General features: G+C 53.9%; 1 protein-coding gene across 1 annotated transcript; it reads right to left on the reverse strand.

The window, feature by feature from the left end:
* Positions 1-6,214: 6,214 nt before the first annotated feature.
* On the reverse strand, positions 6,215-15,165 carry LOC116937800 (uncharacterized). Its single transcript, XM_032944912.2, has 2 exons — positions 15,063-15,165; positions 6,215-10,278 (listed from the first exon to the last, which is right to left on the reverse strand). The coding sequence occupies exons 1-2, from the start codon at positions 15,080-15,082 to the stop codon at positions 7,020-7,022; spliced, it is 3,279 nt and encodes a 1,092-aa protein (XP_032800803.2). The 5' UTR covers positions 15,083-15,165; the 3' UTR covers positions 6,215-7,019.
* Positions 15,166-25,121: the final 9,956 nt, after the last annotated feature.

The raw sequence follows: 25,121 nt of genomic DNA on the forward strand, positions 1-25,121 counted from the left end.
TGGTAGCGTCGTGTTTGTTATTGCCCGAGCGCGTGGAGCGTGTGTGTGTGCGAGGGAATCACGCGTCGGCGCGCCGCACCTGTTTGTTCGCGTCTGTAGACCGTTGGGGCAAGCGCTGTCAACGAGCACCTATGAAGGCCGGCACGGCGCACGAGGGTGGTGGGTGGGACAGCACCACGCCCGACCGCCTTTGTCTCCCCCGTGGCGATGTTTACGACACACCGCACAAAGCACTCACTTGAGTCAACCAAGGGGAGACCAAGAACCGGTTCAGATAATTGTCACAGATGTTGGCCGCGAGCGGGAATTGAACTCGGGTCGGCAGGCTCGTAGCGCGGCGTAGCGCTAACCGTTCCACTACCGGTGGGGAGCGGTGCTGGGCCACCCAACCCCCTCCCGTCTGCCATTCCGGCCTTCATAGGTTGCTCGCTAACAGCACTTGCCCCAACAGTCTGTTAAGGCTACACGGGGGATCTTTGTGTCGTGACTTGTAACGTCACCACCGTGGACACGCGCACGCACACGTGTGACGTCACTATGCGCGGGAGCGTCACTACCACGCGGGTCTACACACGCACACACGCGCGCACACATGACGTCATCACGTCTGGATGCGGGAATGACGTCAGGGCCGGTTCAGGAGATCCGGTGGCCGTGGGTGAGGGCCACGGGGGTTGTGCGAGGCCGTGGCACGTGACCGGTTCAAGGTGGGGGCCGGGATCACCTTGGGGGGGGGTGGGGGGGGGTGTGGCCACGTGGGCGTGGCCGGGGGTGTGGCCCGGACACGCCGAGGCGGTATATAAGCGGCCTCCCTCACCGGATTCGGGGCTGCCGCTCGTGTCGAGAAAGACGACGGCCCGTGAAGGAGAGTCGAGCCTCAAGTCGGTGTGAACCAGCCCAGTAGCCCTCCTGCTGGCTGGGTTACCGCCAGTTGCATCCGAGATTCTACGTTAGTGAGTGATGGTGTGTGTGTGTTAGCTAGAATAGGCCGTCGGGTTGATAATAAATGGCGAAGCCTCCCAAGAAGTACGTGCGTGCGCGCCTATTTTGAACCCACTACGTTTGTATTCGTCACAAATACACACGTACAGGGAGCGGAGCCAGGATTTCAGGCCGGGGTGACATTCGACAAATGTTAACTTCAAGAATGATTTAGAGAGAGTCAGGCTGTTGAACTAGACGCCATCGGTTGGCGGACACGCTCTGACAATGCAGTTGGCACGGAGTCCGTCAGACCGAGTGTCGTACACTCACACGCGGAATGTCACCCCCTGTCACCTCCCCTGGCTCTGCCCCTGCACACGTACACAAGCGCCTCACTTCCGCCAGCCCGTTTCCCACCACACCCAAGCATCTCCGCTAACGTGCTAAAAATTATTTTTGTTTGACTTTTTTGCCTTTCTTGAAACAGGCTGTTACTATCTTTTAATATGCGTGTGGTGGTCATTGTAAATATAATATTGATTGATATACAGTTGTTTTAGATTAGGGGCCATCCCTTTAGTACGTATGCATGGAGGAGGGAGTTCACCCAAATGCGTACGCTTGCGCCTGATGAAGCTGGTTGTAATTACTGACGAAACGTCGTACTCAGATCGTAAATGTTGTGGCTTGGATCTCCAACACACCGGTGTGCTGTACTAGTACACTACACTATACACAACACTACTATACACTACCATACACTATACACTATTCACTACACTATACACAACACTACTATACACTACACTATACACAACACTACCATACACTACTATACACTACACTATACACAACACTACTATACACAACACTACTATACACTACCATACACTATACACTACTATACACTACACTATACACTACTATACACTACACTATAAACTACTATACACTACACTATTATACACTACACTACTATACACTACACTATACACTATGCTACTATACACTACACTATACACTAGTGCTGTACTAGTGACTAATTGGCACGTTCTGTTTACGTGACAACCCTTATCAGTCGGCTGTCGGGTGGTGGCGGGTTTCGACGACACATTTATATATTTACGCCATCTAACCCCCCACCCCCCCAAAAAAAAAACCCTCTATCATGAACGCACACGTTCTGCGTGCACATTATGCAAGCCCCATTGCTCTTGTACCTCCTGTGGATTGTGCGCGGGGTGCCCTCTAACCCGGTGAAATATGCAGACGCAGGACTCGGGCGTCGACGGCGTCGCTTTCCCCCATAACCACGATTCCCAAAACCCGTTGCCTTAATCTCTTACGGGGGAAAATGTTTGACCGAAGCTTAATTCACGTGCCGTTGTTTTCATCGACGTGACCCCACCCCCCCCCGCTTAGCACGCAAGGCGCAGCCTGCATAAGGGAACCTACAACGATTGCCGCTATCGTGTGGTCCAAACCTGGGGCACCCGCCGGTGGTGGCAGCTGTTCCCGTGCATTAAGTGCGCCGCAAGCGGAGGGGGGAGGGGGGCCCACTGCCGCTGCTCCTGTGCGAGCCCGAATGAGACATTTGTGGTCCAACATTTCTTTTAAATTCGAATTCGCGCAAACGTTTGTGGACACACGATGTGGGGGGGGGGGGGACCAACTCGTGCGCCAATGGCGTCGAGGTATCTCTTTCTTTCTCTCTGTCTCTGTAAACGTTCACCGGGTGAAGCGGGCGGGTGGGCGGGCTTGGGATGAGGAGGAGTGTTGGCGTCGTTACCGCTACTTTACACCGCGGGTAAGTCACCGGGGCAGCCGTTGGGGATTCCGGACCGTGGAAACCCCCCGCAAGAAACGCGCTGCCGAAAGGCTGCGTTGCCTGTGCCAGGCTAGGTGCACGGTGAGGCTGTCACGTGAGCTGTGGAAGGCTCGCAGTTGGCAGGTGATGGGGACAGGCCCAGCAGGTGCCATGGGATGACTGCTGTGCCAGGCTAGGTGCAGGAGATCACGGGACAGGCCCAGGTGCCATGGGATGATGCTGTGCCAGGCTAGGTGCAGGTCACGGGACAGACCAAGGTGCAGTGGGGTCGACTGCTGTGCCAGGCTAGGTGCAGGTCACAGGACAGTCCCTGGTGCCATGGGTTGACTCCTGTGCCAAGCTAGGTGCAGGTCACAGGACAGATGACTCGACAGATGCACGAGGTGTAATCCCCAGTGGCACCTTGCTGCGTTTTATCCGCCCGGCGCTCAGCTCGTTGTTGTGAGCAGCGTCGCTCCTCTGCCCTCCGCTGTTGTTGGGGGGGCGAGACTGCCTCCACATTCCCTGTAGCAGCATCTTTCACGAGCCTCCTCCTCCTCCAGAGGCCGATCTTGGCACTGGCAATTCCACTCAGCTCCACAACCGCCTGTAACCACATCAGCCCATCTCTACCCTAGCTCATGCTGCGTCCACATTTAGGCCACCTCTATCTGACCACAGCAGAAGCTGCTTGCGCAAGGACAAAGATCCCGCGTAGAGCCTCAACAGAATGACGGGGCAAGTTCTGTTAGCGAGCACCTTTGAAGGCCAGCTGTGGCACAAGAGAGAGGGTGGATGGCCAGCACCACGCCCGGTCGCCGCCTTTGTCGCCCCAGTTGCGGTGTTTACTCCACTCCGCACCAAGTACTTGTCTGAGGACGAGTCGACCTAGGGGAGGCTCAGGACCGGTTCAGATAATCGCTATCGCTGTCGTTGGCCGTGAGCGGGAGTCGAACTCAGGTGGCCGGGTTCGCAGCGAAGCGCGTTAACAGCTACAACCACCGCTCCCCATAACCACACCAGGTACAGATCGGTTCAAGAGGTCTGTCTGTAAGTCAATTTGTTCGCAAGTCCAACTTTGTGCCTGTCGTTTACAAACATGGTTGCATGGCATGTACACTAAACACGGGGAGTGGCTTTTAAAGTTGTATAATCGCCTGTAGATGCCACTGGTTCTTCACGTTCTGCAGATGTGGATGCCACTGGTTCTTCACGTTCTGCAGATGTAGATGCCACTGGTTCTTCACGTTCTGTAGATGTAGATGCCACTGGTTCTTCACGTTTTGTAGATGCCACTGGTTCTTCACGTTCTGTAGATGTGGATGCCACTGGTTCTTCACGTTCTGCAGATGTGGATGCCACTGGTTCTTCACGTTCTGCAGATGTGGATGCCAAGGGTTCTTCACGTTCTACAGATGTAGATGCCACTGGTTCTTTACGTTCTGCAGATGTGGATGCCACTGGTTCTTCACGTTCTGCAGAAGTAGATGCCATTGGTTCTTCACGTTCTGCAGATGTGGATGCCACTGGTTCTTCACGTTCTGCAGATGTGGATGCCACTTGTTCTTCACGTTCTGCAGATGTGGATGCCACTGGTTCTTCACGTTCTGTAGATGTGAATGCCACTGGTTCTTCACGTTCTGCAGATGTGGATGCCACTGATTCTTCACGTTCTGCAGATGTGGATGCCACTGGTTCTTCACGTTCTGAAGATGTAGAAGCCACTGGTTCTTCACGTTCTGTAGATGTAGATGCCACTGGTTCTTCACGTTCTGTAGATGCCACTGGTTCTTCACGTTCTGCAAATGTGGATGCCACTGGTTCTTCACGTTCTGCAGATGTAGATGCCACTGGTTCTTCACGTTCTGCAGATGTGGATGCCACTGATTCTTCACGTTCTGCAGATGTGGATGCCACTGGTTCTTCACGTTCTGAAGATGTAGAAGCCACTGGTTCTTCACGTTCTGTAGATGCCACTGGTTCTTCACGTTCTGTAGATGCCACTGGTTCTTCACGTTCTGCAAATGTGGATGCCACTGGTTCTTCACGTTCTGCAGATGTAGATGCCACTGGTTCTTCACGTTCTGCAGATGTAGATGCCACTGGTTCTTCACGTTCTGCAGATGCCACTGGTTCTTCACGTTCTGCAGATGTAGATGCCACTGGTTCTTCACGTTCTGCAGATGTGGATGCCACTGGTTCTTCACGTTCTGCAGATGTGGATGCCACTGGTTCTTCACGTTCTGTAGATGTGGATGCCACTGGTTCTTCACGTTCTGTAGATGCCACTGGTTCTTCACGTTCTGTAGATGTGGATGCCACTGGTTCTTCACGTTCTGCAGATGTGGATGCCACTGGTTCTTCACGTTCTGCAGATGTAGATGCCACTGGTTCTTCACGTTCTGCAGATGTGGATGCCACTGGTTTTTCACGTTCTGCAGATGTGGATGCCACTGGTTCTTCACGTTCTGCAGATGTGGATGTCACTGGTTCTTCACGTTCTGCAGATGTGGATGCCACTGGTTCTTCACGTTCTGCAGATGTATATGCCACTGGTTCTTCACGTTCTGCAGATGTGGATGCCACTGATTCTTCACGTTCTGCAGATGTAGATGCCACTGGTTCTTCACGTTCTGTAGATGTGGATGCCACTGGTTCTTCACGTTCTGTAGCTGTGGATGCCACTGTTTCATCGCGTTCTACAGATGTAGATGCCACTGGTTCTTCACGTTCTGTAGATGTAGATGCCACTGGTTCTTCACGTTCTGCAGAAGTAGATGCCACTGGTTCTTCACGTTCTGCAGAAGTAGATGCCACTGGTTCTTCACTTTCTGCAGATGTAGATGCCACTGGTTCTTCACGTTCTGCAGATGTGGATGCCACTTGTTCTTCACGTTCTGCTGATGTGGATGCCACTGGTTCTTCACGTTCTGTAGATGTGGATGCCACTGGTTCTTCACGTTCTGTAGATGTAGATGCCACTGGTTCTTCACGTTCTGCAGATGTGGATGCCACTGGTTCTTCACGTTCTGCAGATGTGGATGCCACTGGGTCTTCACGTTCTGCAGATGTAGATGCCACTGGTTCTTCACGTTCTGCAGATGTAGATGCCACTGGTTCTTCACGTTCTGCAGATGTAGATGCCACTGGTTCTTCACGTTCTGCAGAAGTAGATGCCACCACCGCCGACCATCTATTGCACGGCGGTCGAACTCACACGACTCTCGCTCCGAACTGGAAACTGGACATACGGGACAGGTTTGTTTGTATCTCTGAACGTTCGTAAGCCGAATGTTCGTAAGTATACTCACACGCACATCACCAGGGCGCTTGTGCCAGGCTATGTGCACGCGCACGCACGTTGGGGCCACACTACAACATCCCATCGGGTACGCGCACACACACACACACAGAAGCCTTCAGGGCGTGAGCATTCTCAGCATCGACGACTCAAAACGAAAGCCATATTCGGTCCCAAGGAGGTAAAGGTATCTAAACTGCACTTTATTGAACGAGACATTACCACACCGTACAATAACAACCGATAAAACCTCAACCACCCTCGTCAATTGCGTTAACCCTGTGCCAACGCAGCAGCAGCAGGAGCAGCAGCAGCACCACCATCGTACACGAATCGCGTGTTTTACTTTGACCGCAACATTCGTCAGCAGGCGAAGACCGTTGCATCGCCTCTGGCCAGACCTGACAGTCCCAAGGAGCCCAGAGGAGATATCTACACCAGTTTCCACGTGTCGTGTGCGTGCTTAACCTCTTTCACACCACCGCACGCAGCCAACCGTGCTAATCGGAGGTGCGGTGGGAAGGACTACAAATTAAACGCAACAAGCAGCAGCACATTTAAAGAAACGAGTTCACAATGCAGTAAAGTGGTGCCGTGTATATCGTAGTGTATAATCGTGTCTTCTATAGAGCATTATTAGAGTATATCGTGTGTAGCAGTGTACAGGGGGGTAGTTTAGTGCGGTGGGTGGGTAGCTGACGGATAAACTCACAAACTCAACACTGGTGGTGGTTGGGTGGCCGACGGTTAACTCACAAACTCGACACAAAATCTCGACTTAAAGCTTTCGCGACTGCTCGAATTCATATTCTTTGGGTCTTACGTTAACGTCACGTAGTGTACAGGCTAGTTTAGTGCAGTGGGTGGGGTAGCCGACGGCAAAACTCACGTTTCGTTATTTTCTCTGAACCTATCCGCGTGACGCAAACTCAACACGGTGGTGGCGGCGGCGGCGGCGGCGGTTGTGGGTGGATCGCCGGGCGACGGCTAACTCACAAACCCAACGCGGTGGCGGTGGTGGTGGGAGCTCTCCCCCCCACCGTCCCGCGTCGCCACCGACACGGCAAAGGGCCCGCCGCCGCCCTCGCCCCCCCGCTCCGCCTTGGCCCACGGCCACGCGGCCGGCCCGCCGCCGCCCTCCCGCTTCGACGCCGCCGCCGCCGCCGCCGCCGTGCTCATCCTCCTCGTCGTCATCCTCCTCGTCGCCCCCGTCGCCTCCGCGAAACCCGCCTCTTCGAGCTTCACCTTCTTGCTCTTCCTCCTCGCCGGCGCGGCCGCCCCCCTGCTCCCGCCGCGGCGCTCGCAGGGGTGCGGCGCCGCTGGCGCCGCCGCGGCGCCGAGGGCAGCCGTCCCGGCCGACGCCTCGCCGCCGCCGCACGCGGAGCACCGGCGGCGGCGGCGGCGGCGGCGGTGGTGGTGGCGGCGGCGGCAGCAGCCCCTCCCGCCCGACACTTCTGGCAAACCGAACGTCGCTCCCGGCGGCGGCTCGGCGTCGTCGCCGCCGCCGCCGCGGTGAGCCCTCTGGTGCCTGCGGAGGTCCCGCCGCTTAGCGAACACCTCGCCGCACACGCAGCAGCGGTAGGCCTCTCCCGACGCCGACTTCGTGCCGGCCGTCGCCCCCAGCGGCATCGGCAGAAGCTCCGGCGCGTCGTCGTCCCCGTCGCCCGGGGCCCCGCCGCCGCCGCCGCCGCCGCGGCCGGCCCTCAGGTGCCGGCGGAGGTCTCTCCGCTTGGCGAAGGCCTCGCCGCACACGCAGCACAGCTGGGCCTCGTCTCCCGCCGGCGGGAGCTTGGCGCCGGGGGCCGCGCCGACCGCCCACCCCTCCCGGCGAGCCCTCCGGTGCCTGCGGAGGTCCCGCCGCTTGGCAAAGCGCTCCCCGCACCCGGCGCAGGCGTACGCCGCCTCCCCGGTGGCCGGCGGCGCTGCCCAAGCGCCGGGCAGGCCGGCCGGCGTCGCCATCGACGGCCGGTGGGTCCTCCGGTGCCTGCGGCAGTCCCTCCACCTGGCGAAGCGCTCGCCGCACGCCGGGCACGCGAACGCCTCCCCTCCCGGCGGCGGCGGCGGCGGCGGCCGCGGCGAGCCGTCAGGCAGCCCCCCGGGCCGACCGGTCGTCGATCCGAACACGCGGGGGTGGGACCCTCCACCTCCCCCACCTCCTCCCCCACCTCCTCTTATTGCTGTGCTCGGCGCGCAATTCCACGGCTTTGCCGCGTTGGACTTCCCACCAGGCACGCCGGATGTCCCTCCCGGGAATCCGGGCGCCTCTCCCAACAACCAGGGCACCCGCCCCATCCCGTCGAGCCTCCCCACGGCTAAACCCTCACCGCCAGGAGTCGTCCGTCCGATCAAGTTCAGTCTCGCCGCTGCCAAGTCCTTACCCCGGGGAGTCGCCCCCACTTCCAGGTCACCGCCGCCGAGAGCCGTCCCTCCTGCCGTGCCGAGCCTCCCCGCCGGTGCACCGTTACCGCTGAGGGTGGCCCCCCGCGCCGTGCCGAGCCTCCCCGCCGGCAAGCTCTCACCGCCGGGAGTCGTCCCTGCCGCCTTGTCGAGTCTCCCCGCCGACGAACCCTCGCGGCCGGGAGCCGTCCCCCGCACCGCGTCGCTCGTCGGGGACCCGCCGGCCGGACGGGGGGCCGCCCTCGGCCGCCGGGACGCCGTGCCCCGCAAAGCGTTGGGCGCTCCACCCGTCGCCTCGCGCCTCGCTCCCGCACGCCAAGCCCTCGCGCCGCCGGGGGCCGACTCCGCCGTCCCTCCCGCCGCGCCTCCCGGCGAGGCTCCGACGCCGGGGGCGGCCGCGACCCCGCCGGGCGCGGCGGCCCCCGCCACGGCTTTGCGCGACCTTGCCGGCAAGGCCCCGACGCCGCCCGGCGGGGTCGTCTCCCCGGCCGCGCCCCCCGGTGAAGCCCTGACGCGGCGGGGCACCGCGTCCGTCTTTCTTGCCGCGGTGAGCGTCTCTCCCGGCGAACTCCTGGTGGCGCGGGACGTCTTCCGGGTCTCCGGCGCAGCGCCGGGCGTCACTGCCGGCGAGGTTCCAACAGCGGGGGGCGTCGTCCCTCCGTCGGGCGCGGTCCCTGCTACCACATCGCGCGACCTTCCCGGTGAAGAACTCGCGACACTGGCGGCGGCGGCGGCGGCGGCGGTTGCCTTCGTCTCTCCTACGCCGCCGGGCGTCGCTCCCGGCGAAGCTCTAACGCCGGTGGCCGACGACGACGACGACGCCGTCTTCTTCTTCTTCCTCTTCGTCTCTCCGACGACGTCGGGCGAAGAGGCCCCGACGCTGTCGGAGGCCGTCGGCGTCCCTTCCGGCGATACCGCCGCCGCCCCGGCCGCCGCCGCCCTGGCCGCCGCGGCCGCCGCGTGCGTCTTCTGGTGCCGGCGCAGGTTCTCGGCGCGCGAGAACTCCCCGCCGCACTCGCCGCACGCGTACGGCCTCTCGCCGGTGTGCGTCCGCCGGTGGCTGCGCAGGTCTCCGGAGCGCGCGAACGCCCGGCCGCAGGTGCCGCACGGGTACGGCCTGTCGGCGGCGTGCACCCTGGCGTGCCGCCTCAGGTTGCGGGCGTCCGCGAACGCCCGGCGGCACACGGGGCACGCGTGCGGCCTGGCGCCCGTGTGCGTCGTGCCGTGGGCCGCGAGCGCCGCCGCGTGGGCGAAGGCCTTGCCGCAGACGCCGCACGGGTACGGCTTCTCGCCCGTGTGCACCCTGGCGTGCGCCCTCAGGCCCCCCGACTGGGCGAAGGCCTTGCCGCACACGGGGCACGCGTGGGGCCTGGCGCCCGTGTGGGTGCGCCGGTGGCGGAGGAGGCCGCCCGAGTCGGCGAAGGCCTTGCCGCAGTCGGCGCAGGCGTGGGGCCTGGCGCCCGTGTGGACGGCGCGGTGGGCCGCCAGGGCCGCCGCGTGGGCGAAGGCCTTGCCGCAGGCGGCGCAGGCGTGGGGCCTGGCGCCCGTGTGGACGGTGCGGTGGGCCGCGAGGGCGCCCAGCTGCTTGAAGGCCTTGCCGCAGACGGGGCACGCGTGGGGCCGCTCGCCCGTGTGGGTGCGCCGGTGGACCGTGAGGTTGTCCCGCTTGCTCGTGCGGTAGGGGCAGAACTCGCACTGGTGAACCGACGACGCCGACGACGCCGACGCCGACGCCGCCGCCGCTGCTGTCGACGGCGCCGACGCCGCTGTTGGCGTTGTCGGCGGCGATGCCGTGCCGCCGGCGGATGGCACGCATGGGCGGAGACCTGCAGACTCCCGACGGCTCATGCTGAATCGACACCCAACCATCCACCCCCGCCCGACCGCCATGAATCAGAAATCAGGATTTTTACCGGAGGAATCCGATGAGCTGTAAAGCTCTTCGCTACAGATGTCGAGGGGGTGGGGCGGGGGGGGGTTAGAATGTAACGGCAACAAATAGACGCAAACGCGACAGGAGTGTAAAGTATTAGGAAGGGTAAACAAAGAACTTTAAACTATTTTTTATCTTACCAGGTAGAGTAAGGCCCCGACTGAGCTATTTTATAGTAATAGATTTTTACCGTTTTAACTGGCACAAAAACTGACACCTTTATTCAAGGCATCATGTTTGCAATAACCACAACACAAGCAGTCAAAATGCAAACAAAAAGAGACAACTCTGATAATGATATTGGCACTGTCCTTGAATTTGATTGGTCCACACCCGAGACGGCTTTTCTTAGAGCCTAGTCTCCATTGGTGTTGGGCCAGAAGACGCCAAAAGGCGTACAACTCAAAAACAGCGCACTATCAGAGTATTGAGAGCTCGGGGTGAGCATTTACATTATGAGACCTCCTTTGCCAGTAACAAGATATAGAAATAGGTATTACCCTTTTAACTGGCACAAAAACTGACACCTTTGTTCAAGTTAAAAGGGTAAAACCTATTATTATATCTTGTTACTGGCAAAGGAGGTCTCATAATGTAAATGCTCACCCCGAGCTCTCAATACTCTGATAGTGCGCTGTTTCTGAGTTGTACGCCTTTTGGCGTCTTCTGGTCCAACACCAGTGGAGACTAAAGGGCTCTAAGAAAAGCTGTCTCGGGTGTGGACCAATCAAATTCAAGGACAGTGCCAATATTATTATCAGAGTTGTCTCTTTTGTTTGCATTTTGACTGCTTGTGTTGTGGTTATTGCAAACATGATGCCTTGAATAAAGGTGGCAGTTTTTGTGCCAGTTAAAAGGGTAAAAACCTATTACTATATCTTGTTACTGGCAAAGGAGGTCTCATAATGAGCTATTTTATTTTAGGCCTACGTGACTTTACCGAGAGAAACAAAGAGTATGAGCCAGGCAGCTTCGTGTTCAGGAGCCCTGAGCTGGCTATCGCTGCTGATAGCAGCTCAACCAAGTGGCTGATACAGCAAAACCTTAGGATTGCGAGCACAATTCGTTCTGGAAACGTGTTTGTAATCCAAAGCACTCGTACATCAGTTGTGTGATCACGTGACGCTCGGAAGTACAAAGCGCACTACACGTACTACTGCTCGTATTCCAAGACCCTCGGTCGTTCATCAAATTAATATTTATTTTAAATGTTAGGTCGTCTTGCAAAACACTCGCAGGCCGAGTTACTCGCAATCCACAAGGTTTTACTCTGTATAATCATCATCAGTGCTCTAAACGCGTGTTTGTACAGACTCATAGAGACTTAGAGAACTCACAAAAAGCCACAGGCTCATTGAGATCCAGGGACCCAGAGACCGACAGAAACCCACAGACAACAACGTGTAACAAAAATTTTTTTTTGGTTCCTGTTTAGTGTTATTTTCTAATTGCTTACGCCTCAAAAGTACAGGAAATTGCTATTGTTCCCCACAAACTTTGTGACCAGGACACAAAAAGCAAAGTTAATACTCCACTCCATGAATAACACTGTGTAGCAAATTTATTTATGTTTTGTTCCTGGGTAGTAAGTGTTATTTCCTAATTGCTTATGCCTCAAATCAAGATTAGTACAGAAAATGTTTATTATTCCCCACAAACTTCGCTTTTGTGACCAGGACATTGATATTTAGAAATTTACCAATTTTCAATGAGAAAACGCGGTGTGCATTTGTGTCAATCCTTCACGTAGAGTCCTGGTCACAAAAGCAAAGTTTGTGGGGAATAATAAACATTTGATATACTTTTGAGGCATAAGCAATTAGAAAATAAGTAATATTTAAAAATACTTAAAAAAACACGTTTTAATGAAATGTACCGTACTAGGAATGGCAGAACTCCACGACTCCAGGAGGTGGCCCTGAGGCTTGCCACAACGTAAGGGGACCCGTGGTGATTTACAGCCAACGTGAGTTGAGTGTGGACAATTAGACCCAAGCCGAAACATAACGTTTAAAAAATAATGTTTAAAAATACTTTTTATTATAGAATATAGTTATTGTCAACGGTATGACATGAGTATACCAAGTTTGCAGTCGATACCACATTGGGAAGTGGGTAAAAATTGAGTTACAAGATTTGAGGATATGACAACAACAGAGTGAGTTAAATAAAAGCGCGTAAAAAACACTTACCACCCAGGAACAATAACCGTGAGAGACCCATAGACTCACGGGGACTTAGAGACCCACAAACAGCCACAGAGACTCATAGAGATTCAGACTGACAGAGATCCAGACTCAGACTCATAGAAACCCACTAGGACCCGTACTACTCATCGAGACCCATACTATAACTCAACTATGTTGTATTGGTACCAGATAGTAAGGTCCCACTGAGCTTTGTAGTAGCTTCTTGTTCACAAGCCCCTTCAACTGATTGATCGCAACTAATGGCAGCTCAACCAAGTGGACATTTATAGCAGCTGCTAAACAATCTAAACGCGCGTTTGTACACAGAGACTCATAGAGAACCACAGAGACCCACAGAGACCCACAGAGACCCATAGATACCCACAGAGACTCATATGAGACTCACAGAGACTCACAGAGATCCAAAGACTCACAGAGACCCACAGAGACCCAGAGAGCCTAACAGAGATCTAGAGACTCATATGACACTCACAGAGACCCATAGAGACCCACAGGGACTCATATGAGACTCAAAGAGACCCATAGAGACCCACAGAGCCTCACAGAGATCCAGAGACTCACATAAACCCAGAGACTGATAGACCCACAGAGACCCATAGAGACCTACAGAGCCTCACAGAGACCCACAGACACATATGAGACTCACAGAGACTCACAAAGACCCATAGAGACCCACAGAGCCTCACAGAGACTCATATGAGACTCACAGAGACCCATCGAGACCCACAGAGATCCATAGACTCATGAGACTCACAGAGACTCACAGAGCCTCACAGAGATCCAGAGACTCATAGAGACTCACGTAAACCCAGAGACTCATACACCCACAGAGACCCACATAGATCCAGAGACTCACAGAGACCCACAGAGCCTCACAGAGATCCAGAGACTCATATGAGACTCACAGAGACCCACAGAGACTCATGAGACTCACAGAGACCCATAGAGACCCATAGAGACCCACAGAGCCTCACAGAGACTCATATGAGACTCACAGAGACCCATAGAGACTCACATAAACCCAGAGACTCATAGACCCATAGAGACCCACAGAGACTCACATAGACCCACAGAGACTCACGTAAACCCAGAGACTCATAGACCCACAGAGACTCGCAGAGACCCCACAGAGATCCAGAGACTCACAGAAACATATAGACCCATAAACCTACAGAGACTCACATAGACCGATAGAGATCCTGAGACTCATAGAGACCCTTAGAGAATCAAGAGACTCATAGACTCACATAGACTCGTAGAGACCCACAGAGACTCAGAGACCCACAGAGACTCGTAGAGACCCACAAAGACCCATCGAGACCCATACTAGAACTCAACAATGTTGTATTGCTACGAGACATTAAGGCCCCACTAAGCCTCTTGTACACAAGCTCACACCTGGCTTGTCACAACTGATGGCAGCTCAACCCAGTGGCTGCTGCTGCTATCTTATCATGATGATCGTCGTTGTTGTTGTTCAAACCGTGCGGGGACACGAGGCGACGTTTCGGCCAACGGACCTAACGGCCACTGTCGTCATTACAGTTCAGCGAGGCGCTGAAGAACGAGCGGTATTTTAAATTTTGATTTAAAGCTTGCAGGGATTAATATTCTTGGTTCTTTCGGTAAAGTCACCACCACGTATAGAAGGGGAAACAATAAAATAATTTAAAAAAATATAAAACAATAAAAACAAATTCTACACGGCGTTTCTACTGCAACACAAAGCAGCAATCATCATCGTCAGGTGTGAAAAACCCACAGCAACATTTGAAAAAACTAAACGCCACTCTCTTCAAATGTTCTTGCTGTGGGTTTTCACACCTGATGATGACGATGATGATTGCTGCTTCGTGTTGCTGCAGTCGAAACGTCGTGAGATTTTTTTTAATTGTTTTATATATATTTTAAAAATTATTTTATTGTTTCCCCTTCTATACGTGGTGGTGACTTTACCGAAAGAACCGAGAATCCGAGCGGTATTTTGGTAACCATCTCCGATTTGAAAGCGATCACCCAGGAGGTGGGGGAGGGTGGTAGGGTGAGACCTGTGATAATATTTAATTTGAGGAGAGATATTGATCTATAGGAAATTGTGATTATTGGGATAAATCACCGAGAGAGATGATTTCCCACGCGGTAAGGGTTGGCAAACGGATCCATCGTGAACCGTCGCTCACACGACAATCATCACCACCATCGTCATCGTCGTCGTCAACATCGTAACGATACTAAAGCATCCATAATAACCCTGCGTGTTCAACAATACGGACGCTACGGGGAGCGGTTAAACGCCGAGGTAACGACTGGAAGGACAAAAAGAAAACCACACACAACCTTCGCGTTGGAATAAAACACACAAAAAAAATCTAAAATAAAAACAGAGAGAGGTAAAGCGAGAGAACGAGAGAGAAAGCGAGAGAAAGAGAGAAAAAGTTGAGACTCTTTGAGACTCTTTAAGCGAAATGAGAAATAAAAAATTCGGGGAACCTTTTGCCGCTCGCCGCCATCTTTCTTCTAGCAGAGCCCCGCCCCCCTAAGGCCCACGTGACGTCACGCCAACAACCCCCGCCCCGCCCACGTACAGACGACATGACGTCACGGTAGACAGGGAAGATGTCGTGACGTCATTAACCAAGGTTTTTTTTTCTTACCAGTGACGTCTGCAAAGGAGCCCCCCCCTCCTCCTCCTCGGAGCCCGTGTGACGTCACCACCACCCCAACCACGCGCATGCGCCGCTCGGAAGGACATGACGTCACGGTAAAAGTTGAGTTGTCTCAGGTGACGTCATTAACCACCGTTATTTAAAAAAAAATCCCATTGACATTTCCGACGGCTTTTTTTGTTCACACACCGGTGACGTCAACATAGGAGACCCTGGACTCGCGTGACGTCAGATCTGCGCCATCCGGATGACATCACGTCAGAGGAGACTTTAAGGGTCTAGATGACGTCGGTAACCAGTTTTCTCAGTGACGTCATTAAACAACCGGGTGTTCGCCAGTGACGTCGGCAGGAACCGGTAACGGACGTGGCGTCACTCATTCTTGGTTCTTTCGGTAAAGTCACCACCACGTAGAAGGGAAACAATAAAATAATAAAAATATAAAACAATACAATTCTCACGACGTTTCGACTGCAACACGAGAAGCAATCATCATCAGGTGTGAAAACCACAACGTCGTGATAATTTTATTGTTTTATATTTTTATTATTTTATTGTTTCCCTTCTACGTGGTGGCGACTTTACCGAAAGAACCAAGAATATTAATCCCTGCAGTCACGAAAGCTTTAAATCCAAAATTTTTTTCCAGTCAAATCGGTTCAGGTTCGGGGTGAGTTTGGTCATGACGTCATACGCGGGTAACAGACAATTGCGTTGTTAAATGTCGACTTAAAGCTTTCGTGACTGCAGGAATTCACACTCTGTGGGTCTTTCGCTAAAGCCACGTAGATAGATCAATTAATAAAAAAAAAATCGATCTACGTGGCTTTACCGAAAGTCTCAAACAGTATTATTGCGTTGTAAATAAAGTAAAAAAAATGTTTACGTCTGAGTGACGTCATCGGCTAGCCCTGTTTGATTGCGTCACTCAGGCCGCTGTTAACACCGGTAATGATGTCACACGTGGGCGTGTTTATGTGTGTGATGTCATCATCGTATGACGTCATCGGGCGGGGGGGAAGTGGCGTCAAGTTGATGGGACGTCGGTGACGTCACACGAGAAGGAGGTGGTCGATGACGTCAGGACGCTACTCGACACAAAAACCGTCTGAGCGACGTCATCGACCAGGGCGAATCGTGACGTCTCCCCCCCTCTTCGCTGCAAACTCTGGCTAAAGCCATTCCAGGAGATTTGTAAAAAAAAAAAATCTATAAATATTAATGATCTTAAAGTATCTCCCATTATTCAATTGCGTTCCAATAGTCGCAGGGAAATCGATTTTTTTTAATTGGGCAGCTGTGGGAAAAGTACTTCATGGCTCATCGGATTCATTCTGCAGTCCAAATACAGAGTCTGATACCAATTGCTGCAGTGGAGTCTCGGACAATCCGGGACGGTTGGCAACTCACCCGACCCCACGCACGCGCCCGTCCGACCCACACACTCACACTCTCACACACTCACTCACACTCACTTACACATCCACTTACACACTCTCACACACTCACTCACACTCACTTACACATCCACTTACACACTCTCACACACTCACTCACACTCACTTACACATCCACTTACACACTCTCACACACTCACACACACTCACTTACACATCCACTTACACACTCTCACACACTCACTCACACTCACTTACACATCCACTTACACACTCTCACACACTCACACACACTCACTTACACACCCACTTACACACTCTCACACACTCACTCACACTCACTTACACACCCACTTACACACTCTCACACACTCACACACACTCACTTACACATCCACTTACACACTCTCACACACTCACACACACTCACTTACACATCCACTTACACACTCTCACACACTCACTCACACTCACTTACACACCCACTTACACACTCTCACACACTCACACACACTCACTTACACACCCACTTACACACTCTCACACACTCACACACACTCACTTACACACCCACTTACACACTCTCACACACTCACTCACACTCACTTACACACCCACACACTCACACACTCACCCACACACTCACTTACACACACACTCACTCACCCACACACACACTCACTTACACACCCACACACTCACACACTCACCCACACACTCACTTACACACACACTCACACACTCACACACACACTTCAACAACCGCCATTCGCCACTAAGTGGCGGTGACGTCACCACGACGCTTGTGCCAGGCTATGTGCACCCTGAGGCCACGTGAAGTGTCGAACGCCCGCTGGTAGGAGGTCACGGGGCAGACCCAGGTTCCACGGGTCGACTGACTGAGATGACTGGCTGGTGCACCACCTGTGCCCCCTACTGTGCCAACCTGCTGTGCATTAGCCACCCGGCGCTCCGCTCGTTGTTGTGAGCGTCGCTCCTCCGCTCTTCGTTGTTGTTGGAGGGCGACTGCCTCCAACTGCCAAGTAGCATCCTTCACGAGCCTCCTCCACAGAGGCCGATCTGGTACCAGTCATCGGCAAGTCCACTCAGCTCCACGTCCTCCTGTACCACATCACTCCATCTCTTCTCACACTCACTCACCCACACACACACTCACCCCCACACTCACTCACCCACACACTCACCCACTCACTCACCCACACACTCACTCACCCACTCACTTACACACTCACCCACACACTCACTCACACACCCACCCACACACTCACACACTCACCCACACACACACTCACCCACACACTCATCCACCCACACTTACACACTCACCCACTTACACACTCACCCACACACTCACTTACACACTCACCCACACACACTCACCCACACACTCACATACCCACACACTTACACACTCACCCACACACTCACTTGCACACTCACCCACACACTTACCCACCCACACACTCACCCACCCACACACTCACCCACACACTCACCCACCCACACACTCACCCACTTACACACTCAACCCAGGGGTCTCAGTGTCTCTGACACGGCCATTATGAACCCACTGAGAGAGACACACAGACCCAGGGCTTGAACCCAGTGTCTCAGTGTCTCTAACACGGCCATTGTGATCCCCCTGAGAGAGACACCCAGACCCAGGGCTTGAACCCAGGGACTCAGTGTCTCTGACACGGCCATTATGAACCCACTGAGAGAGAGAGAGAGACACCCAGACCCAGGGCTTGAACCCAGGGTCTCAGTGTCTCTGACACGGCCATTATGAACCCACTGAGAGAGACACCCCGACCCAGGGCTTGAACCCAGGGTCTCAGTGTCTCTGACACGGCCATTATGAACCCACTGAGAGAGACACCTAGACCCAGGGCTTGAACCCAGGGTCTCAGTGTCTCTGACACGGCCATTGTGATCCCCCTGAGAGAGAGACCCAGACCCAGGGCTTGAACCCAGGGTCTCAGTGTCTCTGACACGGCCATTATGAACCCACTGAGTGAGACACCCAGACCCAGGGCTTGAACTCAGGGTCTCAGTGTCTCTGACACGGTCATTATGAACCTCCTGAGAGAGACACCCAGACCCAGGGGTTGAACGCAGTGTCTCTGACACGGCCATTATGAACCTCCTGAGAGAGTCACCCAGACCCAGGGCTTGAACCCAGGGTCTCAGTGTCTCTGACACGGTCATTATGATCCCCCTGAGAGAGACACCCAGACAAAGGGCTTGAACCCAGGGTCTCAGTGTCTCTGACACGGCCATTATGAACCCACTGAGTGAGACACCCAGACCCAGGGCTTGAACTCAGGGTCTCAGTGTCTCTGACACGGCCATTATGAACCCCCTGAGAGAGACACCCAGACCCAGGGCTTGAACCCAGGGTCTCAGTGTCTCTGACACGACCATTATGAACCCCCTGAGAGAGACACCCAGACCCAGGGGTTGAACCCAGGGTCTCAGTGTCTCTGACACGGTCATTATGAACCTCCTGAGAGAGACACCCAGACCCAGGGGTTGAACCCAGTGTCTCTGACACGGCCATTATGAACCTCCTGAGAGAGACACCCAGACCCAGGGCTTGAACCCAGGGTCTCAGTGTCTCTGACACGGCCATTATGAACCTCCTGAGAGAGTCACCCAGACCCAGGGCTTGAACCCAGGGTCTCAGTGTCTCTGACACGGTCATTATGATCCCCCTGAGAGAGACACCCAGACAAAGGGCTTGAACCCAGGGTCTCAGTGTCTCTGACACGGCCATTATGAACCCACTGAGTGAGACACCCAGACCCAGGGCTTGAACTCAGGGTCTCAGTGTCTCTGACACGGCCATTATGAACCCCCTGAGAGAGACACCCAGACCCAGGGCTTGAACCCAGGGTCTCAGTGTCTCTGACACGACCATTATGAACCCCCTGAGAGAGACACCCAGACCCAGGGGTTGAACCCAGGGTCTCAGTGTCTCTGACACGGTCATTATGAACCTCCTGAGAGAGACACCCAGACCCAGGGGTTGAACCCAGTGTCTCTGACACGGCCATTATGAACCTCCTGAGAGAGACACCCAGACCCAGGGCTTGAACCCAGGGTCTCAGTGTCTCTGACACGGTCATTATGAACCCCCTGAGAGAGACACCCGGACTCAGGGCTTGAACCCAGGGTCTCAGTGTCTCTGACACGGTCATTATGAACCCCCTGAGAGAGACACCCAGACCCAGGGCTTGAACCCAGGGTCTCAGTGTCTCTGACACGGTCATTATGAACCCCCTGAGAGAGACACCCAGACTCAGGGCTTGGACCCAGGGTCTCAGTGTCTCTGACACGGTCATTATGAACCCACTGAGAGAGACACCCAGACCCAGGGCTTGAACCCAGTGTCTCTGACATGGCCATTATGAACCCCCTGAGAGAGACACACAGACCCAGGGCTTGAACCTAGCTACCTCGGTCTCTCTGACACGGCCACCGAGTCTCAAGGCGTGCTCGCTGCGATGCTGCTGCTGATGTCGTGAGATTCCAGCATTGTGGCATCACTGTGGCTAGGAAATGTTGACTACCTCGCCTGGTGTACCGGAGGTCGTGGGTTCGATCCCGACACTGACGACGCCTGCTGCTGCTGTATATTTTGAGTTTGCGTCTCTCTCTCTCTCTCATCATCACGGTGGCTAGGAGATGTTGACTACCTCGCCTGGTATACAGGAGGTCGTGGGTTTGACCCTGACCCCTGCTGCTGTATATTTGGAGTCTGCATCTCTCTCCCTCTATCTCATCATCACGGTGGCTAGGAGATGTTGACTACCTCGCCTGGTGTACAGGAGGTCGTGGGTTTGACCCTGACCCCTGCTGCTGTATATTTGGAGTCTGCGTCTCTCTCTCTCGTCATCACGGTGGCTAGGAGATGTTGACAACCTCGCCTGGTGTACCGGAGGTCGTGGGTTTGACCCTGACTCCTGTTGCTGTATATTTGGAGTCTGCGTCTCTCTCCCTCTCTCTCATCATCACGGTGGCTAGGAGATGTTGACTACCTCGTCTGGTCTACAGGAGGTCGTGGGTTTGACCCTGACCCCTGCTGCTGTATATTTGGAGTCTGCGTCTCTCTCTCTCTCTCATCATCACGGTGGCTAGGAGATGTTAACTACCTTGCCCGGTATACAGGAGGTAGTGGGTTTGACCCTGACCCCTGCTGCTGTATATTTGGAGTCGGCGTCTCTCTCTCTCTCATCATCACGGTGGCTAGGAGATGTTGACAACCTCGCCTGGTGTACCGGAGGTCGTGGGTTTGACCCTGACTCCTGCTGCTGTATATTTGGAGTCTGCGTCTCTCTCCCTCTCTCTCATCATCACGGTGGCTAGGAGATGTTGACTACCTCGCCTGGTGTACAGGAGGTCGTGGGTTTGACCCTGACCCCTGCTGCTGTATATTTGGAGTCTGCGTCTCTCTCTCATCATCACGGTGGCTAGGAGATGTTGACAACCTCGCCTGGTGTACCGGAGGTCGTGGGTTTGACCCTGACTCCTGCTGCTGTATATTTGGAGTCTGCGTCTCTCTCCCTCTCTCTCATCATCACGGTGGCTAGGAGATGTTGACTACCTCGCCTGGTGTACCGGAGGTCGTGGGTTTGACCCTGACTCCTGCTGCTGTATATTTGGAGTCTGCGTCTCTCTCCCTCTCTCTCATCATCACGGTGGCTAGGAGATGTTGACTACCTCGCCTGGTGTACAGGAGGTCGTGGGTTTGACCCTGACCCCTGCTGCTGTATATTTGGAGTCTGCGTCTCTCTCCCCGTGGTGGTCGTGGATTTCGTCTCCGGCTCCTCCCGCTCTTCCCTTCACGTCGAGATGGCGGCGAGCGGTAAAAGCCTCCGAAATTTTTTTACTCCTCACTTAGCCTCCAATCTGAAGATTCTGTCTCTCTTTCTCCCTATTGTTGTTACGATAAAAATGTTTAAATCCCAACGCAAAGGTTGTGTGTTTGTGCTTTTTTAAAAAGTCGTTACCTCTGCGTTTAAAAGCTACCGTAGCTCGGTATTGTTAAACGTTTAGTGACCAATATCATACATTATATAGGGTTTTTAAAAAAAAATAACCCATTAAAAAATCCTATATCATGGATGCTTTAGTATCGTTACGATGTTGACGACGACGACGATGATTGTCGTGTGAGCGATGGTTCACGATGGATCCGTTTGCCAACTCTTACCGCGTGGGAAATCATCTCTCTCGGTGATTTATCCCAATAATCACATTTTTATAGATCAATATCTCTCCTCCAATTCAATATTATCACAATCGTCAACGTCTCTCCCTACCCCCCCACCTCCTGGTGATCGCTTTCAAATCGGAGGTTACCAAAATACCGCTCGTATTCTTGGTTCTTTCGGTAAAGTCACCAATAAAATTATAAAAAAATATAAAACAATAAAAATGATCACGTTTCGACTGCAACACAAGCAACCATCATCAGGTGTGAAAACCACAGCAAGGCTCTGGGTCTCTATGAATGTTCTTGCTGTGGGTTTTCACACCTGATGATGATTGCTGCTTTGTGTTGCAGTAGAAACGTCGTGATAAATGTATTGTTTTATATTTTTTATTATTGTATTGTTTCCCCTTCTACGTGGTGGTGACTTACCGAAAGAACCAAGAATATTACTCCCTGCAAGCTTTAAATCAAAATTTAAAATACCGCTTGTTCTTCAGCGCCTCGCTGAGCTGTTATGACGACAGTGGCCGTTAGGTCCGTTGGCCGAAACGTCGCCTCGTGTCCCCGCACGATTTGAACAACAACAACGACGATCATCATGATAAGATAGCAGCAGCAGCCACTGGGTTGAGCTGCCATCAGTTGTGACAAGCCAGGTGTGAGCTTGTGTACAAGAGGCTTAGGGGGGCCTTAATGTCTCGTAGCAATACAACATTGTTGAGTTCTAGTATGGGTCTCGATGGGTCTTTGTGGGTTTCTACGAGTCTCTGTGGGTCTCTGAGTCTCTGTGGGTCTCTACGAGTCTATGTGGGTCTCTGTGGGTCTCTATGAGTCTCTGTGGGTCTATGTGAGTCTATGAGTCTCTGTGGGTTTCTACGAGTCTCTGTGGGTCTCTGTGGGTCTCTATGAGTCTCTGGATCTCTGTGGGTCTCTATGGGTCTCTGTGGGTCTGTATGAGTCTCTGGATCTCTATGGGTCTATGTGAGTCTCTGTAGGTTCATGGGTCTCTGAGTCTCTGTGTTTCTGTGAGTCTCTATGAGTCTCTGTGGGTCTCTATGAGTCTCTGAATCTCTGTGGGTCTCTATGAGTCTCTGTGTTTCTGTGAGTCTCTATGAGTCTCTGTGAGTCTCTATGAGTCTGTGGATCTCTGTGGGTCTCTGTGAGTCTCTGTGGGTCTCTATGAGTCTCTGTGGGTCTCTGCGAGTCTCTGGTTTTCTGTGAGTCTCTGTGAGTCTCTGTGGGTCTCTGTGAGTCTCTGTGAGTCTCTGTGGGTCTCTGTGAGTCTCTGTGGGTCTCTGTGAGTCTCTGTGGGTCTCTGTGAGTCTCTGGTTTTTTGTGAGTCTCTGTGAGTCTCTGTGGGTCTCTGTGAGTCTCTGTGAGTCTCTGTGGGTCTCTGTGAGTCTCTGTGGGTCTCTGTGAGTCTCTGTGGGTCTCTGTGAGTTTCTGGTTTTCTGTGAGTCTCTGTGAGTCTCTGTGGGTCTCTGCGAGTCTCTGGTTCTCTGTGGGTCTCTGTGGGTCTCTATGAGTCTCTGGTTCTCTGTGGGTCTCTGTGTATCTCTATGGGTCTCTGTGAGGCTCGGTGGGTCTCTGCGAGTCTCTGGATCTCTGTAGGTCTCTATGAGTCTCTGGTTCTCTGTGGGTCTCTATGAGTCTCTGGTTCTCTGTGGGTCTCTGTGGGTCTCTGGTTCTCTGTGGGTCTCTGTGGGTCTCTATGAGTCTCTGGATCTCTATGCCACTCTATGGGTCTCTGTGGGTCTCTATGAGTCTCTGGTTCTCTGTGGGTCTCTGTGAGTCTCTGTGGGTCTCTGCGAGTCTCTGGATCTCTATGCCACTCTATGGGTGCCTATGGGTCTCTGTGGATCTCTACGACTACACAGATGCACGTTTTGGCTGCGGCTACGAATTTCCCACGTGATGACGATGACGACGACGACGCTGTCAGCCACCTGTTTGAGCAGCTGCCGTCCGTGATGTCCACGCCGCGTCTGGAAATCAGCTCCACAGCATCTCAGTGGTGGCGGAACAGCTTTAGAATTTGAACTCGGCAGCAGTTCCACTGTGCGTGTAGGTCGAGCTATGATGGGCTGAACGGGATTCGGGTTCATACTCTTTGGTTTCTATTCGGTAAAGTCACGTTGGTAAAAAAAAAAATATAAAACAACAAAAATCACGAAGTTTTCCGGCCGCAACACAAGTGGCCCTCATCAGGTGAAGGGAACCGCGCGGTCACGTGGACAGCGTTGGAGCGGAACCTGGATGGGTGGTGGGCTAAACGGGCGCGGGGCTAGAGAAGGGATGGAGCTGACGCGGTTCTGGTTAGGATGTGGAGGTGAGCGGACTTGCCGATGACCGGTACCGATGGGAGGCCATCTTCGCCGGTTAGAAACATTCCGACTGGCCCGGCCTACGATTTATCCCTGGGGTTTAACCGGCAGGCTGGATTGTGTGAGGAGCTCAACAAATCCATGAAAGATCTGGGCAAGGTCCCGTCGGTGAGCTCCTCCGGCTGGCTGGGTCGTGTAGCCCGCGTGCCCAGCCACCGCATGCCCAAACAGCTTTTGTTCGTCCGGATCGAGGGGGCTAAACGGGCACGGCACGGGGCTAGAGAAGAGATGGAGCTGACGCGGTACAGGAGGACGTGGAGCTGAGTGGACTTGCCGATGACCGGCGCCAGCGGTGTCAAGATCGGCCTCTGTGGAGGAGGAGGAGGAGGAGGCTCGTGAAGGACGCTGCTGCTGGGCTAGTGCCAGTTTAGGTGCACCGTGAGGCTACTGGGCAGTTTGGAGGCAGTCGCCCTCCAACAACAACAACGGAGGGCGGAGGAGCGACGCTCACAACGACGAGCGGAGCGCCGGGCGGCTAAGGGACCGTCCATAAATGACGTCACGCTCCTGGGGTGGGAGGTGGGGGCGGTCACACATTTGTGACGATGTGTGACGAGAGGGGGCGGGGTTTGAGAACTGTGACGTCACATCAAAATGCGCAACTTTATAAATAAACACAGACAACGCGTTCTACTTAATCAAATAAAAAACTTTCTAATAAATGTTTTCTCCTACAACATCAGAGTGTAAGCGCCACTTTAAATAACGCGCTACACTACAATGACGATAGTTTAAAACGATTTTTAAGCATGTTTTATTTTCAAAATGGAAATATGGTTTTGGTGGGTGGGGGGGGGGGGGGGGCAGAGCCTTGTGACGTCATATTTGAGGGGGGGGGGTTGACTCTTTGTGACGTAGTGTGA

The sequence above is a fragment of the Petromyzon marinus genome, chromosome 80 (assembly GCF_048934315.1).
Source record: "Petromyzon marinus isolate PM22_M1 ecotype Great Lakes invasive population chromosome 80, UKy_Petmar_22M1.pri1.0, whole genome shotgun sequence".
NCBI classification, from domain to species: domain Eukaryota; kingdom Metazoa; phylum Chordata; class Hyperoartia; order Petromyzontiformes; family Petromyzontidae; genus Petromyzon; species Petromyzon marinus.